The following is a 17428-nucleotide window of genomic DNA, read 5'->3' on the forward strand; positions in this document are numbered from 1 at the left end:
AGACTCTGCAAGAAAACATATAAAGGAGTCTGCAAAATTCTGTAAAAAAAAATCTTTGCATTGATAAAATCAAGGTTAACTTGTACCATAGTCCTGCAAAAAGAAAATTACAGAGGAAGGAAAAAGCTTCTGATCCAGAGTATACCACGTTATCTGTCAAACACAGTAGAGAAAACAATATGGCGTGGGTATGTGTGGCTGCCAGCAAAATGAGGCCACTAGAATTTATTGATGATGTAAGTGCTGAAAGAAGCAGTAGAATAAATTGGGAAATGAACAGATCTCTCTGCTCACATTCAGCCAAATGTTGCAACACTGATCGGACAGCACTTCACAGTACAAATGGTTATTGCAGAAGAACCTCAAGAGTTTTCCATAACAAAGAAATGAGATATTCCTTAATGGCCATTCAACCCAACAGTGCATGGTATTCCATTATTAATTACAAAAGCGAATGCAGAAAGAGCCACAAACAAGCAGCATTTGAAGGTGGCTCCATTAAAGGTCTAATTGAGGAAAAATATTTGATGACGTCTTTGACTTTTAGACTTCATTTAGTCATGGCTGCAAAGTTTCTTCATCCAAGTGTTAAAAAAAAATCTTTATATTTAAATTTATCTTTTCCCATTAACACTGTGAGGAATCTTGGAGTCATTCAACAAATAGGCGCCAGCGGGGAAGTAACATGCCGCTTAAGCTGCGAGGCGTGAAAAACAGGATGGACCTTCATAGCTGTTGGAAGCCGTAGACGATAAGTAAACGGGTTGTTTATGGCTGCAAAGTTTCTTCATCCAAGTATTAAAAACAATCTTTATATTTAAATGTATCTTTGTTTTTCCCATTAACACTGTGAGGAATTTTGGAGTCATTCAACAAATATGTAGGGCTCTTTCTTCCATTTGCACAATGTCTATAAAATTAGAAACATCCTGTCTCAGAGTGACGCTGAAAAACTGGTTCATGCATTTACTTCTTCTGTGTTCGACTACTGTAATTCATCATTATCAGGATGTCCTGTAAACTTCCTGAAAAGTGCTTCATTTGATCCAAACTGCTGCAGCAAGAGTACTGACAGGGACTAGAAAGAGAGAGCATATTTCTCCTGTATTGGCTTCCCTTCATTGGCTCCCTGTTAAATCCAGAATCAATTTCAAAATCCTGTTCCTCACGTACAAGGTCTTTTATAATCAGGGCTCATCTTATCTTAATGACCTTATAGTAACATGTCACGCTATTAGAGCACTTCACTGTCAGACTTCAGGCTTAGTTGTTGTTCCTAGAGTTTTTAAAAGTAGAATGGGAGGGACAGCCTTTGATTTCCAGGCCCCTCTTCTGTGGAACCAGCTTCCAGTTTGGATTCAGGAGACAGACACTATCTCTACTTTTAAGATTAGGCTTTAAACTTTACTTTTTGCTAAAGCATATAGTTAGGGCTGGATCAGGTGACCCTGAATCCTACCTTAGTTATGCTGCAATAGGCATAGGCTGCTGGGGAATTCCCATGATGCATTTAGTGTTTCTTCTTTAGTCACTTTTCCAACCCACTATGTGTTTATACATTTCTCTGTATTTAATTATTAGTTATTATTAATCTCTGGCTCTCTTTCAGAGCAAGTCTTTTGTCCTGTTTTTCTCCCCTCACCTGATTTCTGCATCAGTGATGTTGAAATCTGAAACTTGACATGACAAACATACACCCTAAGACTTCCTTTTAGAATAAATAACAACCAATTCTAGTAGTGATGACGTGACACAAACAGTACAGATGTCAACATCAGAGGTGTACTTATAAGTGAAAAATTAAACTCTATACTATATACCACAAAAGTGTCTTGCACCATTACTTATAGGAGGAGAATGATCAAAAACAGAAGCAAAGTCTGTACAAGTCTAGATACTGATCATAGTTGGGCTGATAGTTGTATGCTCCATGAAGTGCTTTACAAAATCTGAAAAGCAGAAGTAAAACATATCCTACTTTTTCTTCCTTTTCTGACTTTACTCCTGGAACTCACTTAACTTAGGAGTGGGGGGCATATGATTGTTGGGTTTTTCTCTGTATCTATGAAGCGCCTTGAGGTGACTTTTCTTATGATTTGGCGCTATATAAATAAAATTGAATTGAATTGAATTTAAATTCAATGGAGTGAGCAATGACTTTATATCAGATGCCCTTTATCTATTCATACAGGCTTGGGACCCGTACAAAGAATACGCATGCTTGTACACTTATGGCAGATTTAGAATCACCATTTAACCTAATTAACGTAACCACATGCATGCCTTTTGGCTGTGGGAAGTCTGAGTATCTGTACATGATTACCTGTTGTAATGCTATGTATGCCATTTACATAATTCTGTAGACCATTAAACATAACCAGATTTTGCATGTAAAATGGCAATGTTTTTTAAATAAGAAAAAGCAATTCCAGAGCTTTTAATGAAGTATATGCAGTTTATTCATAACAAAATGAGACTAAATACAAGTCAGGCAACCTCACATCATTTTATCTACAATTTATTTGTTTTTTTTCTGGCACCCTTAAACATGGCAACTGTGACAATCTTCCACATTGGTAATTGCATGTTTTCCTCATTTAATTTCCAAAATACTGAAGTTATTTACTTGTTTTCCAGTAAGTCAAAAAAGGCTCATGTTGTCACACATAACTCGAGAAACAGTTCTTGCTGTTATAATGTACTGAACAAAATATTTTTGACATTATTTGCAAACACATGATTATGTTTGCTCAAAGTAAATCAGTGCTGCCAACACTTGTATGGAAAGTTTTTGTACCACTTATGGCAGAAAACTCTGGGACAGAGGTATATTTTATATGTATAAAAAAGAAGATAATCACATAATTTGAACAGTATTTAAATATTTTTCTGTGTATAACATACAGACAACAGCCTGCACACCAACTTTATAAACAAAGTATTATGTCGGTTGTCTTTTCTTCTGCATCTCTGCTTTCACTTAAAATCAGCTGACTACCTGAAATGAATGGTGATATTATATGAATACATTTATTTGTCATGATTTTACATCTTATTGTTTTCTGGTGGTTTAATTATCTCTACATTTTTCTTTCACAAATCCAGACTTTTTTTGTGTCACACGGTACATCATTCCAGGAGTTTTCTCTTTCATAGAAATTCCAGGAGTTTTCTCTTTCATAGATTTCTCCACAATCTTCATCTCGATCATGACTGTTAGGCTCGCCGATGTCCCAGAAGCTGAACACAAAAACAGAAAAAGAGACTAACCATTTTATACCGACACTGAAGTCATGGTATACTGAACAAACAACTACACATGAGGACAAGAATTTACACCTACACTTTATCTTAAAATGCAAGTTACCAATAATAATTTATTAAAGAGTCATGCAGCAAACATAAAGTGTGAAACCTGATCGTAGGTGTAGTCCCATCCACCCATTTCCATGTCTGTTCTTTTTCTGCGTCAGTCAGTCCAATCCATGTCCGTTTTTTAAACTCTCTTATGAAGTTCTTATTCACAGAAAAAGAAATAAACAATAACATTAAATACATCTGAGTTTTACACTTTTGTCTTTGTGTCCCAGAAACAGATTTTGCTCCTATATACTGTACCTGTTCCTCTCTGCTGTTGATAATCACCAGGTCTGCCCCTCTCTGCAGACAGTCCTCTCTGCTGTCATTCCAGGTGTTTTTAGTAGATGAAACGTAATATAAACTGTGGTTGAAGTATATCCATCTTTGTTGGATATAGCGAGCTACAAAGGACAGTAAAACCGAACCTTCAAAATTATGCTCAAGAAAATAACAAACCTCAATGTTAATAATGATAATACTGTTTAGCGTTACACTCACCTAATTCATTCATTTTAATGTCTTGTTCTTTAGTCAACTTTTTAATAATGGCCTCACAATCTGTTGTATCAGAACTGTCTGTAAGAGCAAACATTTCCTTAAGTAACTACACCACCAGAGTGCCATATGAATGACCCTTTTTAATTAATTGCAATTCTTCAAACTTTAACAGTAATTCTGTATCATTTCTGTTCTTATATTATTCAGATGGTGAATTTGTGGTCACATTACAAAGAAAATGTAAATTGACTCACAAAAAGCCAGTCGCAGTGAAATGTTGAGTGTAGCTTGAAGAATACACAGAAGTGCAAAGCTCAAAACAACCAGTCTGCAGAGTTTTCTTTCTGTGTGCAGGAACCAAACATATAAGAAAATTACATTTATTATCATTATATAAGAATGTATAATGAAAATTATGGTGCACTGTCAGGATATGGACTCATGTATAATAATAATAATATAAACACCAACACGAGAATAAAAAAAAAATTAGTCGTTTATGGGGTCACATTCTGACCCCCCCCCCCCCCCCACACACACACACACACTTACACAACGCACAGGCAAGGTACTCTTTGTGTGTATGTATACGTCGTATGTTAATGCACCTATGCATATTCATGTAACCTCAATAAAAGAGCAGTGTTACGGGGGAGCAGATGAGAGCAACTGGGGTCAAGCAAAGGGACGGCGTTTGTCCAGTTCTCTCCCGTGCACGAGAAACATAAAGAACTTTGCCTACTCGTGTCCTGCTTTGCTGTGTAATTAAATTGTCCTTAACGTTCCAGTGAATAGGTTTATGCTACAAACCTATCAGTTGGTGTGCTAAACCATGAAGACTGAACAGATCACAGTTTAAAAACACCATCTCATAAATGTATATTTAAAGATGAAATATTGACTCTGTCTATTTCCTGGTTTGTCAGTAGGGGCCGCTGAAGACACCTGGACTGTATTTAACATTTGCCTGAACATACCTGGTGCCCAATAATCCAGCCCTAACTATATGCTTTATCAAAAAGGAAAGTTTTAAGCCTTTCTCCTGAATCCAAACTGGAAGCTGGTTCCACTGAAGAGGGGCCTGAAAACTGAAGGTTCTGCTTCCTATTCTACTTTTCAATATTCTAGGAACCACAAGTAAGTTTGCAGTGCGAGAGGAAAGTGCTCTACTGGGGTCAAGAGTACTGACAGTCCCTGTCAGAGTACAGTCCCTGTCAGTACTCTTGCTGCAGTATTTTGGATCAACTGAAAGCTTTTCAGGAAGTTTTTAGGACACCCTGTTAATAATGAACTACAGTAGTCCAGCCTAGAAGTAGTAAATGCATGAACTAGTTTTTCAGTGTCACTCTTTCTAATTTTAGTGATATTAGGCAAATGGAAGAAAGCAGTCCTACATATTTGTTTAATACCTGCACTGAAGGACAAAAACGACTCCAAGGTTCCTCACAGTGTTCCTGGAGGCCAAGATAATGCCATCCAGAGTAAGAATCTGCTTAGTATGGAAGAGGATTAGTGACACCGGAAAAAAAAAGTGGGAACATCTTTTTTTCTTTTCCAGAATTCTGAGAAAAACGTCAGAATTCTGACTTTAATCTCAGAATTCTGGAAAAGAAAAAACAGACCTGCCCACTTTGTTGCCCCGGTGGCCCTAATCCTCTTCCGTAGATTACAATTTTTTCGGGGAAAGTACAATAACCTCAGTTTTAGCTGAATTTGGAAGAAGAAAGCCCTGATACTGAGTTCTTTAAAAGAAGAAACTATTCAATATTTTATAATTATTAAATAAAATTATTACATAATTTTAATTGTGTTAGTGGTTGAAAAAATAAACTTTGAATGCAGTTTATTCCCTAATAGTTTGTTAAAAAAAAAATCCTCCACCTGATTCCAAGAATATCTACCAAGGTGGGGTTTTCAATGCAAACTCATACTTAAAGCTAGAATAAAACATACGACATTGACAGCATGAAAATCTTATAAATAAATTGAATTACTTACTACTGGTCGAAGTATCAGCTCCATTTTCACAATCCATGTCAGATTCGTATTTAAGGACAAACTTATTTTGCTGTGGTGTGGCAAAGGCATATAGTGAGAAAATGCAGAACTAATCAATAACCTTCTTATCTACATTTCTTTCTTCCGTTTTTGACAACATCACACAGCTTCCTGCACACAGAATACATCTACCCCTTCTCCCTTATCAGATCAACTCAGTTTCCAATTTCCACTAAGATAAAAACATTCATATATATCTACTTTTAAATATGAGACGGCAGCATGCTGAGATAGTTTACTTCAGTACTCAACTACTCCCTTTACTTCAAGTAAGAGACAGCTGCCTCGGTAGAATGTGCAGGAGGCAGGTACAGGACATCTACTCACTACCTCGCAGTGATTTCTGTGGACAGTTACTTATTGGCACAACTGGACATCATGTGAACTTTGTACTAAAAAGCTGGAATGTTAAAACCTGAGTAAAAACAGCTTATATTTTACGGGGCTTTTGGGCACAACATACAGCACAACTGCAAAAGGAGTTTCAACCCTGTTTTACAAAGCAAGGTCAGAATGCAAAATGAAAGTCACAGAAAAAACAGGGGGAAACGTCACATCGAGCAGTTCCATAACCGTCTATGATGCCTTTTAGTTATTTTCAGTGCTCTCTATTAGAACCTGTGAGGGAAAAAAAGAAACGTGTAAATAAGAGACAATAGCAGAATATTAAAAGCTGAAAGTTACCCTTTATGGCAGCTGATAGCTGATGCAGCTAATTCCTGTGACAAATATATGAAGTCTTTTGAACATGTGGTGAATGTCAAGGATTTCTTACATAAGTGATCCAAGTGTCAAAATGTATTTAAGTGATGATATCGATTTACAATTCCACATTACATTAAAAAATAATGATTAAATGTTATAGAAGGTGCATAAATGTGTCATTGTCAGTGTTGGGGAGTAACGGAATACATGTACCGACGTTACGTATTTAAAATACAAAATATGAGTAACTGTATTCCGTTAGTTACCGTTTAAAAAGGTGGTATTTAGAATACAGTTACTTTGTTGAAATAAATGGATTACACGTGGTACTTCCCTGTTTCATATTGTGGCGGGCCAGGCTTGTTTGAGTTTTGTTTGACAGCTACGTTCTGTTGTTCCAGGCGGCAGCGTTGCGGTTGCCATGGTTACAGGGTGACGCTCTCTCTCTGCGTGTTTCCTGGGTGAGAGAGGCCTTTTTGTTGTTGTTGTGCTAAGCTAATAGGCAGAATGCTACAGGTATAGCCCTAATGAATGTAGCATCATAGGCAGTGTAGTCCGTGCTGCAGGGAGAATGGACTGCCATACCTGTTATGTGTCTGTGAGCGCCAGGAGGGAGAAAAAGGAAAAGTAGCTGTCATCAGCAAAAACAGGAGCTGGAAGCATGTAAATATAATAATAACCACTGCAGCCAAGAAGAGAGCCTGAGGAGCCCAGTTGTAAGTAAGCTATTAAAACTCGACTGTACACCGTGTTCATGTTTTCCTCCGAAACAATAAGTTCCATTGGAGCAGCCTTTCAACGCTGGAGAAGCTTCAGCTCAAGAGATTATATGACATACAGACAACAGCCTGCACACCAACTTTATAAACAAAGTATTATGTTGGTTGTCTTTTCTTCTGCTTCTCTGCTTTCACTTAAAGTCAGCTGACTGAAATGAATGGTGATATTATATGAATACATTTATTTATTTTATGATTTTACATCTTACATCTTTTCTGGTGGGTTAAATTATCTCTACATTTTTCTTTCACAAATCCAGACTTTTTACTGTCACATGGTGCATCATTCCAGGAGTTTTCTCTTATATAGAAATACTGAGACACTTTAGTCTTTGTGTCTCAGAAACAGATTTTGCTCCTATATACTGTACCTGTTCCTCTCTGCTGTTGATAATCACCAGGTCTGCCCCTCTCTGCAGACAGTCCTCTCTGCTGTCATTCCAGGTGTTTTCAGTAGATGAAACGTAATATAAACTGTGGTTGAAGTATATCCATCCTTGTTGGATATAGCGAACCTCCTTATCTTTCTTTCTTTCGTTTTTGACAGCAGCTGCAGTTTTAAGCACACAGCTTCCTGCTTTGCTGTAGTTCTATCTTAAGTTATGGTTTGTTAGTTGAGTCAATTTTTGTCATGGTCCCTGGTTCCTCTATGCAAGAGGTTTCAAAGTCATTTTATCTTAGGGGCCACATCGAGAAAAATATATTCCCAAGTTTAAACTTTTAATAAAAAACATGTAATGTCCGATTTGCACCACATGAGAATATGGCAGAAAATTGTCAAATTAATTTACAGTGAGTTTATGTTTTCTGGCTTCTGCAAGGCTTAAATCAGAGTATTTCCAGCTGCGAGAATGAGTTCATTTGTAAAAACAGTTTTTGACATGGCTACACTGTATAAACATACTTCATAGTATTTCAGTTGGGGGACCAGGGTCCCCTGTATGTCAATCCTGCTTCCACTGAATGTGTACTTGCCAGGGTGGCCTTGCAGTCAAAAACAAATCACACCCGCTATCAGCAGTTCTTCACTATAATCTGTGCACTTGGTATTTAACTGGGTTAAGATTTAGTGGCCTGGAAAGTAGGCCCCAAAGATCTGTTAATTGTTAAGTCCTGATTAACCTGTATGAACACTTGAGTGAGATATAACAATACACAGATCTTTACTTTTACTGTTTCACAAAGGGCTTAAAGGGGAACATTCACATTTTAGACGTTTTTAATGCAGGATATTTTATTAAAACTTACATTTAAACTTAAACTTAAACTTAGCAGGAACAAAGCAAAACTGTAACCCACATGTTTCACATGTCTTTTTCACAGAGCCAAAAGTTTAGGTTTTCACATGCAGCATCATTCCAGTTGTTTTCATAATCATAGTTGTGATTTATTACAACACAATCTTCATTTCTGCCGTTAAAATTGTTGGGTTCCCCAGAGTACCAGAAGCTGAAAGATAAAGAGGACAAAATCGCAACACAAACACATGCAAATTAGAAACAACTTAAAATCAACAATTCCATGATATTTACAATCTAAAAATGTAAATAGAGGAATTATTTAATTTGATTAATTTTTAAAGTGGAAACCTTGCCGTCAATGGAGTCTCATCCACCCATTTCCAAACTCCTTCTGTCTCTCTGTCAGTCAGTCCAATCCACATTACCTTCTGCTGCAGCCTTATGAATTCCTTACACATAAACATGCAGCAGTCAACCATTGAAATGATGTCACACACATTTTTGTTTTACTTAAATGTTTCACTCTGTTATCTAATTATATCATAAATGAACATACCTGTTCTTCTGTGTTGCTGATGATCGCCAAGACTGCGCCTCTCTGCAAACAATCATCTCTACTGTCTTGCCAAGTTTTTGTGATTGAAGAAATATAATAGAAACTGCCGTTGAAATACAGCCAACCTTGTTGCGCATAGTGAGCTTTCATGAGAAGAAAGAATGAACTGTAGTTACAGTATTGTACAAACCTAAATAACACCTGTGAAATAAGTGTCAAATGTTAAAAGATACAACATAGTTTTCATTTGAATGTGTTTGTTTGTTATTGTGTATATATAGTGCTGTGAAAGGGTATTTCCCCTTTCATGTGTTGTTGTTTGAGCTGGTTATTTGTGGAACCAAAATGCAGAGACACAGAAGGAAGGAGTAAACTTAAAATGAACATTTATTGATGAAAGCCCAAACTACACAAGATCAAAAGCACTAGAAGATACCTGGAGGAGGGAGGTAAAGAGCTAGGGTACACACAGATATGAGAGCTGAGGGATGGTGCCACAATAGACAGAGGGAAACAGACACAATATATCTTCCTGATAACGAGGGGATAGGTGACACAACTGATATAATGAGATGGGGAAGTAAACACAACACAACACGTAGAAACAACAGAACTGGGAAAATAAAATGAACCTGACACAGAGGGAAGATAGGAGGGAGACCAGGGAACATAGAAAGATGAAATACAAAAACAGACGTGACTTAGAAGAACAGAAACCCAACAGCGATGTCAGCAATGACTAAAACGAGAACAGAAAATTCTGCATAAGGCAGTACAGTAAGGAAATCATATAGAGCATTTTCACCTATACCCAATAAGTGGTTGTGCAATCCTGGTAGCAAGAAAACGATATGATCATGTTATGAGTATGAGTATGAGTTTCATGCTCACACTTACCAAAGTCCTCTTGCTTCCTCTTCAACTCCTCTCTCTCTTTTGTCAGGAAATTCAGCTGTGAAGCTGCCATAAGATAAGAGAGACGAGCTGTTACATACATTGCCAGTTTTCTGATTACTAATGGAAACGTGTATTCACCCATATAATCGAGTTGCCTCTTCTGCTCTTCTCGCTCCTTATTCATAGAATCCTGCAAAGCTGATATTTTTAGAGAGCTTACCAACACTTGAAACATAAGCAGAGCATGATAAAAACATATAATTTTAAACTGAATGTATTGCATAAATGTATGAAAGTATACACTACCAGGCAAAAGTTTGGGCGCATCTTCTCATTTAATGGTTTTTCTTTATTTTCATGAATATTTACATTGTAGTCTCACTGAAGGCATCAAAATTATGAATGAACACATATGGAATTATGTAGTAAACAAAAAAGGTTAAATAACTCAAAATGTGTTATATATTTTTGATTTTTCAAAATAGCCACCCTTTGCTTTGATAACTTGCACACTCTTGGCACTCTCTCGATGAGCTTCATGTGGTAGTCACCTGAAATGGTTTTCCAACAGAGTTACCAAAGATGCTGAGCATTTGTTGGCCCCTTTGCCTTCACTCTGTGGTCCATCTCTTCGACTGGGTTCAGATCAGGTGACTGTGTAGGCCAGGCCATCTGGGGCAGCACTCCATCACTCTCCTTCTTGGTCAAACAGCCCTTACACAGCCTGGAGGTGTGCTTGGGGTCATTGTCCTGTTGAAAAATAAATGCTGGTCCAACTAAACGCAAAGTGTATGGGATGGTATAGTATTGTGACTGCACTTGGGGACACATTCAAAGTTTTAACAAATTAATAACTGACTTATTTTCAGTTCTTAAAGTAATGATGGACTGTCGATTCTCTTTACTTAGCTGATTGGTTCTTGCTATAGCATGAATTCTAATAGGCTGTCAGTTGTGTACCAAACTGACTTCTGCACAAGATAACTGATGGTCGCAACCCCATTAAGAAGGTAAGAAATTCCACAAATGAACCCAAACAAGGCACACCTGTGAAGTGAAAACTATTTCAGATGATCATAAAGCTAAGTAAGAGAAGGCCAAGGGTTAGCAGCACTGTCAACAAAGCAAAGGGTGGCTTCTTTCAGCAATCTAAACTGTAAAACTTACATCAAGTTCTTTATCATTTTTTCTTTCCTACATTCTTCCATACATCTTGCTTCATATATTTGATATCTTCAGTATGTATCTACAATCTAATCTTCCTCTTCACATTAGGCAATCAGTGCTGGTTTTTAAATTCAGATTAAAAATGCATTTTTATTCACTGGCTTTTGACTCTGTGGTTAACTGACTTGTATTTACTTATATTTTATTGTTTTTACAATGTTTATTATTTTATCGTATTTATTATTCTTATTGTATCTCTTATATTTCTATTATTCAGCACTTTGGTAAGCCTTGCGTGTTTTTAAGGTGATATATACATAAACTATGATAACGATGATGATGATGATGATGATGACGACGACGACAATGTAGAAAGTAGTAAAAATAAAGACAAACCATTAAATGAGAAGGTGTGTCCAAACTTTTGACTGGTAGTGTATATAGTTCGTGCTTATTTGCACACTGTAAAATTTTATCCATATTTCTGGCAGCTTTATTTAATTACAGTTTTTCTCCATTGGTTTGGCTCATTTCTTGAAACAGAAATTACATTCTCAAAATAACATGGACAAACCTCCAAACCTCTTGGCAAATGTTCACAACAGAATGGCATTTCTCATTCATTTTATCAAATGGCAAATGCCTTAGTACATGTCTCAATTGTCTCAGTGCATCTTTGCAAATGATTAAGTACAAGTAGCCTACAGTTATACAGTTAGCCCACATTTAGCACATTTTCCAAATGAATAGATCTTGTAGATCTAAACTGATTAGTTGATTCTCAGTCTAATGATCATTCCCTCCAAAACATGACAGCATGATTTCATTGTATAAGTACTCGCATGCACAACCGTCTGTTCAATTGTCAAAATTGGTCAAGAACATAATACCATGAATACCAAATATGAATTTCTTTGAATATTTGATAAATTGATGACAGTCATTGACAGTCAGGTGAAACTAGGTGTCACACACAGGTGTCTTCCATGATTGTGTGCTGCCAAACACAGATATATAGAGCTTGACCAGAGCCAGTCCGATCTCTGAACATGGATAGACAAGGCAAAGCAAACGGACAAGGGGAAGTTCTTCCTTAAGGAAGAGGAGGAAGAAGAAGAAGAAGAGGAGGACTGAGAGGAATAGGTGCTGTGCTGTCCCAAATGAAATTCGGGCCACAATTATAGACCATGTCATAAACCATGGCCTCACAATGGCAGAGGCAGGTCGTCGAGTGCAGCCTAATGTGCCTCGTTCTACAGTCTCCTCCATTATCCAAACCTTTCGCAGGGAAAACAGGTATGTACTCTATGTAATCTATGATGGAATTATATGTTGTATAGGACAGGGCACTGTGCGTGAGGCAAAAAATGTATAACTTACTGTAGAGATTTTGTGTGCATCTGCCTACAGTGGTAGGTCTATACTAGCAGGTGGAGAGGACTAGTAGAATGTTTTGATACTAAATATGACAAGAAATATATTGAACAAATTACTGTAAACTATGGAATTACATAATTTATACAGTTTAGAGAAGTATTCCAGTCACTGTGCAGTGGGAGAATGAGTACAGCGAACACTGAATAAGTCCTTATTTTTTGATTTTGTGTTCATACAATTTACTACTGTAATGTACATTTTCTTTTTACATATGTATGAAACTTTCTTTGCGTGTGAATAAAAAATGGTTATCATTTCCTTGGTAGTGTGAGTGCAATCTGTGATGTCAAACCTTGGAGGCTACTCTTTTCTGTGGTATATTGTTGGTCCTCTGTCATAGTGACAAAACATCTAAACATTTTGTATGGCAGTACTCACACAATGCCAAAGGGATGATGCATTTTGGGGGCACTGACTATTCAGATTAGAAAGAAATGTAGTTTTGACACATGAGTGAACTGTTTTAGGGGAGATATGAGCTTTTGCAGGTGGACCATGTTGTTGTGATCAACCATCCAGGTTTATTTTGACAAAAGCACCAAGAATGATGAGAATGTCCGATCTGTGTCGAGAAATGAGCCAAAGCTATTGAGAAGGATCTTTGCCATTTTGGAGACACTGACTGTTTAAATGAGAAAGGGATTTAGATTGAAGCCTGAGTGAACAGTTTTGGAAGAGATATGAGCTTTTGCAGGTGAGCTATAGTGTTGTGCTAAACTGTAAGAGTGTTTTGCCAAATGATCTTAGAGTTTTGAGAATGTAATTTCTGTTTAAAGAAATGAGCCAAACCAATGGAGAAAAACTGTAATATGTGGCATTTATAAAACCTGACAAATTATGTGTGCACAATATTTAATAAGCATTTATTTGTGACTATTAGAGGGCTTTCATCCCCATGATGTTTACCAAAGTTGATCTTCTTCAAACTGTCTTCTACATTAGTTCGATTTTCACAGGTAACATCAGTACCTAGTGTAGAGATTAGCAAAATATCAGATTATGACCACCCAACACAACATTTTTCTTTAAAACTATTCTTTTAAATAACCGTAACAATAAACTAGTTTAGGGACATCATGCATCATTTATACATAAGATGGCAACAGTGGTGGTAGACCATTCTGTTGTCTGTTTCCACAATAACAACATTTATTAACATGAGATAAAGGTCTTTAAGTTATAATTAAAGCCATCTTACGCAGAGCCAGACGCAGGGAAACATTGAGAGCAGCCTGTAGGATACATAAGAGACAAAAGCTCCCAGCAATCCATTTATGCAGCTTTCCTCCTGTAAAGGACCACACACACACACAGACACACACACACACACACACACACACACACACACACACACATTACACACACTAAAACGTGTAAAAAAACCACTAAAATTTCATTCGTGTCTTACCTGACACAGATGCAGCAACTTCAACACTTTCATCAGTGAACCGGTTCAAGCCAACACTCCTGGCTGGAGAGCTGAGGTTTCTAATATCCAGAACCATACCAGATTCATCTTTATGGCCTTTCATGTTTAACATAAATTGATGTGACTTTGCACAACCGGTAGTCACTGTGCCTTGTTTTTCAAGTTGCTTACACAGGAAAATACTTTCTTCCTCATTTGTCTTTTTTTTTTTTTTTTTCAAGAAATGTCATCGCACTTTTAACCTCATTTGGACAGGAAGGAAGAGACGCATGTAAAAGTGTCTAGCAAGCAGCAAAATATTTGTTTTTTCATGTTTGTCTCTTAAGGCTGTGTTACTGCCTGTCTGGTTAGTTTGATTATAAATACATTTATTTTAAAACAGTTATGTGAACAGAAGAAACAAAGATATTTCTATATATCTATTTGCATCTTATAATTTGCCTGAATTTTTATAATGGAGACCTTTATTTGATTCATTATAAACTTTAACCTTAAAAGTTACTCTAGACACTGTTATCCACACAGCAAGCGGCGCTACAAACTGGTTAATACTTCACTTCACCAAAAGTACAACATTGGTATCCTGTTACAGAATGCAAATGTAAAAAATCAATGAATCATAACACATTCATAGTGTAAGAAACCTCCAGAGCATTATGTTAGGTTTTGTAAGTTTTGTCATCAGTTAATTTGTCATTCTAAATGTTCGGCTCAGAGTTTATTCTTAATATATATATTTCTTAACAAGCTTAAATAAAAAATTAGTTTGAAGTACAACTCTCCATCAGAGGTGCCTGAACATTTTAATTAAGATTTCCAGTAATTATTTTTCCAAACATTACCAATAATTTCTGAATTATGGGGTTTATTTGCAGCAAAGGAGGGAAGTAATGAAGTACAAATACTTTTAATACTGTACTTAAGTAGAATTTTTAGTACTCTATTCAACTTTTTACTTTTATTCCCTACATTGTTAAAGAAATATGAGAACTTTTTACTGCCTACATTTTCAAAACAGACTGGTATGTAGCATAAAAGAGAAGGAGGAGCCAAACCCATTTACCATAGTCAGAGTCAAAGTAGACTGGAACGAGTGCAGATGTCTGTAAGTTATAGTTGCGTACTTCATCAACTATCTAGCACTACAGAAGAGGAGCGAGAAAATTACACAAGTAATTTCAAATGCAACATTTCTATCCGATCAACAAACATTGGTGAACACAATTTCTGTTTACAGTTTGTTACACAGTGTGTTGCTTGCTAAACGTACAGCTGCTGTATTTCACAGGGAGAGAAATAAAAGTTAACTTCACTCAGTGATGGAGAAAGATAAAGACATTGTAGGAGAGGAGGGAGAGATTAGATTTAACCTCTGCTAAGTGGTATGTGTTTGTATTGTGTTCAGGAAGTGGGGACATTAGAAGGGAGTTTGACTTTAAGCATCAGTTTGCTAGGACCACACAAAGACAAATGTGTCCTACAGTTAAGGGTATAAGAATATGGAATTCTCTTCAAGATAATCTCAAGAGCTGTACAAACATGCACCGTTTTAAAATGTGTTATATACTTAAAAGGATAAATCAATAAGAAGAACATGAAAGTAATTTGGGCTAAATGTGGAAGGAAAATTTTTCATTGCCATTTAGTGCTGTATATTGCTGATTATACAGATTTGTTGTTTAGTTTTGCATTGTTACATAAAGATACACGTTAGAGGGATTTTTGGTGGTTATTGGCGTCCTCTTGTAAGAATAATTGGATTGCAGATAGGGGGCAGGTCCTTTTCACCCACGGGTGCAGTGTTATATTAATGGGAAGGAGGATCTGTATGTAGGAAACGAAACACTGTTGAACCATGTGTGAAATAAATAAATAAATGAAATGAAATAAACTGGAAATTTAAATCTTACATGTAAGTGTTCATAAAGCTGCTGCGAAACCAACTGAGGTAGGCTAATGTGTCATTTAAAGGTTTCATGAAAATGCACCATAGTTCAGGATAATCTAGTTAGCTTGCATTAATATGATGAATTTAAAATAAAGCATTGTGTTTGAGTGGTGCACAGTGGATGGTGTGCTCATGGTCAGAGTTGTTACATTAAGTATAGCAGAGATGAATTTGAAGTGAAACTACAGAAGTTAAAATAATGCTAAGATTAATTCACCTTCATACTGTTTAGTATAATGACACCATAAACATTAGTGCCAGTCAAACTCACCCTCTACAATGTAGGCAACAGAAAATATAGCTATTTTTTAATTTTCCTTCTTTTGCTCATTTTCTACTTAATTGATTCAAGCTGATTGAATTAGAATTCAAATTAAAACTGATGTAAAGGTTGTATTTTCATTTATTAATACTATTTTATTTTTAGATTAATATAGCACAAGGGTTGGTTAGCTTTGCACAAAGCTTCTTACAAAGAGTTATTTAATTCCTTTCTTGCTTTGAGTACATTTCAGAGCCTGTACTTTTTCAGTTTTACGCGAGTAAATAAATTGAAAATGTAGGCACCACAGAACACAGAACTGAAGTCTACCTTCCCCACCTGAGGAACAGGTATGGGTGCAGGGACAGTCTGGGTCCTGCCACTGTCACCCTAGGAACAGGGAAAGAAGGAGGAACTTGCCGGACACAAGCCTCTCCCACCGAAGAACATGTACGGGTACAGGAGTGGACTGGACCTCGGCTGGCCTCATCCTAGGAACTGGTATGGGTGCAGAAACCTGCTGGAGGCCAGTGACCCCCGTCTGAGGAACTGGTACGGGTGCTGAGGTTGACTGGGCCTCAGCTGGAAGTAGGCACAGGAGCATTTGATGGATGGACACTAGCTTTCCCTGCACCCGAGGAACTGGTACGGGTGCAGGGACAAGCTGAGTTGTAGCTTTTCTGGGTACTGGAACAGGGACTGGCTGGGTCCCAGCCATCCTCACCTGGGGAACTGGAGTGGGCGCAGGGCAAGGCTGGGTCTAAACCACTCTGGGATCATGGACAAGGACAGGCTGGGTCCCAGCCACCCTCACCCAAGCAACAGGTACAGGTGCAGGGGAAGGCTGGGTTCAAGCCACCATAGGAGCGGGAACAGGTGAAGCAATAGACTTAGGGATGAAGGATGAGAAACACAAACAGTCTTAGATTATTCAGGTGGTGATACCTGGCAGTTTTTGAGGGGAAAGTGATGCAGACACACTCTTGTCGCAGGTTGTTGGTCTGCAGGAGAAGAGCGGCAGTGGTGGAAGCCTTGTCTCTCTTTGGCTGAGGACACAGGAAAACTAGGGAACTGAGCCTCCAATTGCCCCA

General features: G+C 37.3%; 2 protein-coding genes across 3 annotated transcripts; both read right to left on the reverse strand.

The window, feature by feature from the left end:
* Nucleotides 1-528: 528 nt before the first annotated feature.
* Nucleotides 529-7224, reverse strand: LOC146516633 (CD209 antigen-like protein A). The gene is made up of 6 exons (XM_085163222.1): nucleotides 5857-7224; nucleotides 4113-4202; nucleotides 3859-3936; nucleotides 3619-3761; nucleotides 3416-3516; nucleotides 529-3240 (listed from the first exon to the last, which is right to left on the reverse strand). The coding sequence occupies exons 1-6, from the start codon at nucleotides 5891-5893 to the stop codon at nucleotides 3081-3083; spliced, it is 609 nt and encodes a 202-aa protein (XP_085019348.1). The 5' UTR covers nucleotides 5894-7224; the 3' UTR covers nucleotides 529-3080.
* A 684-nt stretch (nucleotides 7225-7908) lies between these two features.
* Nucleotides 7909-14423, reverse strand: LOC146516634 (CD209 antigen-like protein D). 2 transcript variants are annotated; one of them, XM_085163215.1, is made up of 8 exons: nucleotides 14107-14422; nucleotides 13897-13986; nucleotides 13605-13667; nucleotides 10233-10292; nucleotides 10095-10157; nucleotides 9198-9340; nucleotides 8990-9090; nucleotides 7910-8849 (listed from the first exon to the last, which is right to left on the reverse strand). In XM_085163215.1, the coding sequence occupies exons 1-8, from the start codon at nucleotides 14237-14239 to the stop codon at nucleotides 8705-8707; spliced, it is 798 nt and encodes a 265-aa protein (XP_085019341.1). In that variant the 5' UTR covers nucleotides 14240-14422; the 3' UTR covers nucleotides 7910-8704. The 2 variants fall into 2 exon arrangements, with proteins under 2 accessions (XP_085019340.1, XP_085019341.1); XM_085163214.1 differs by having other exon boundaries at nucleotides 7909-8849; nucleotides 10095-10292; nucleotides 14107-14423.
* Between the last annotated feature and the right edge of the window lie 3005 nt (nucleotides 14424-17428).

Source organism: Neolamprologus multifasciatus, chromosome 6 (genome assembly GCF_963576455.1).
Source record: "Neolamprologus multifasciatus chromosome 6, fNeoMul1.2, whole genome shotgun sequence".
Taxonomy (NCBI): Eukaryota; Metazoa; Chordata; class Actinopteri; order Cichliformes; family Cichlidae; genus Neolamprologus; species Neolamprologus multifasciatus.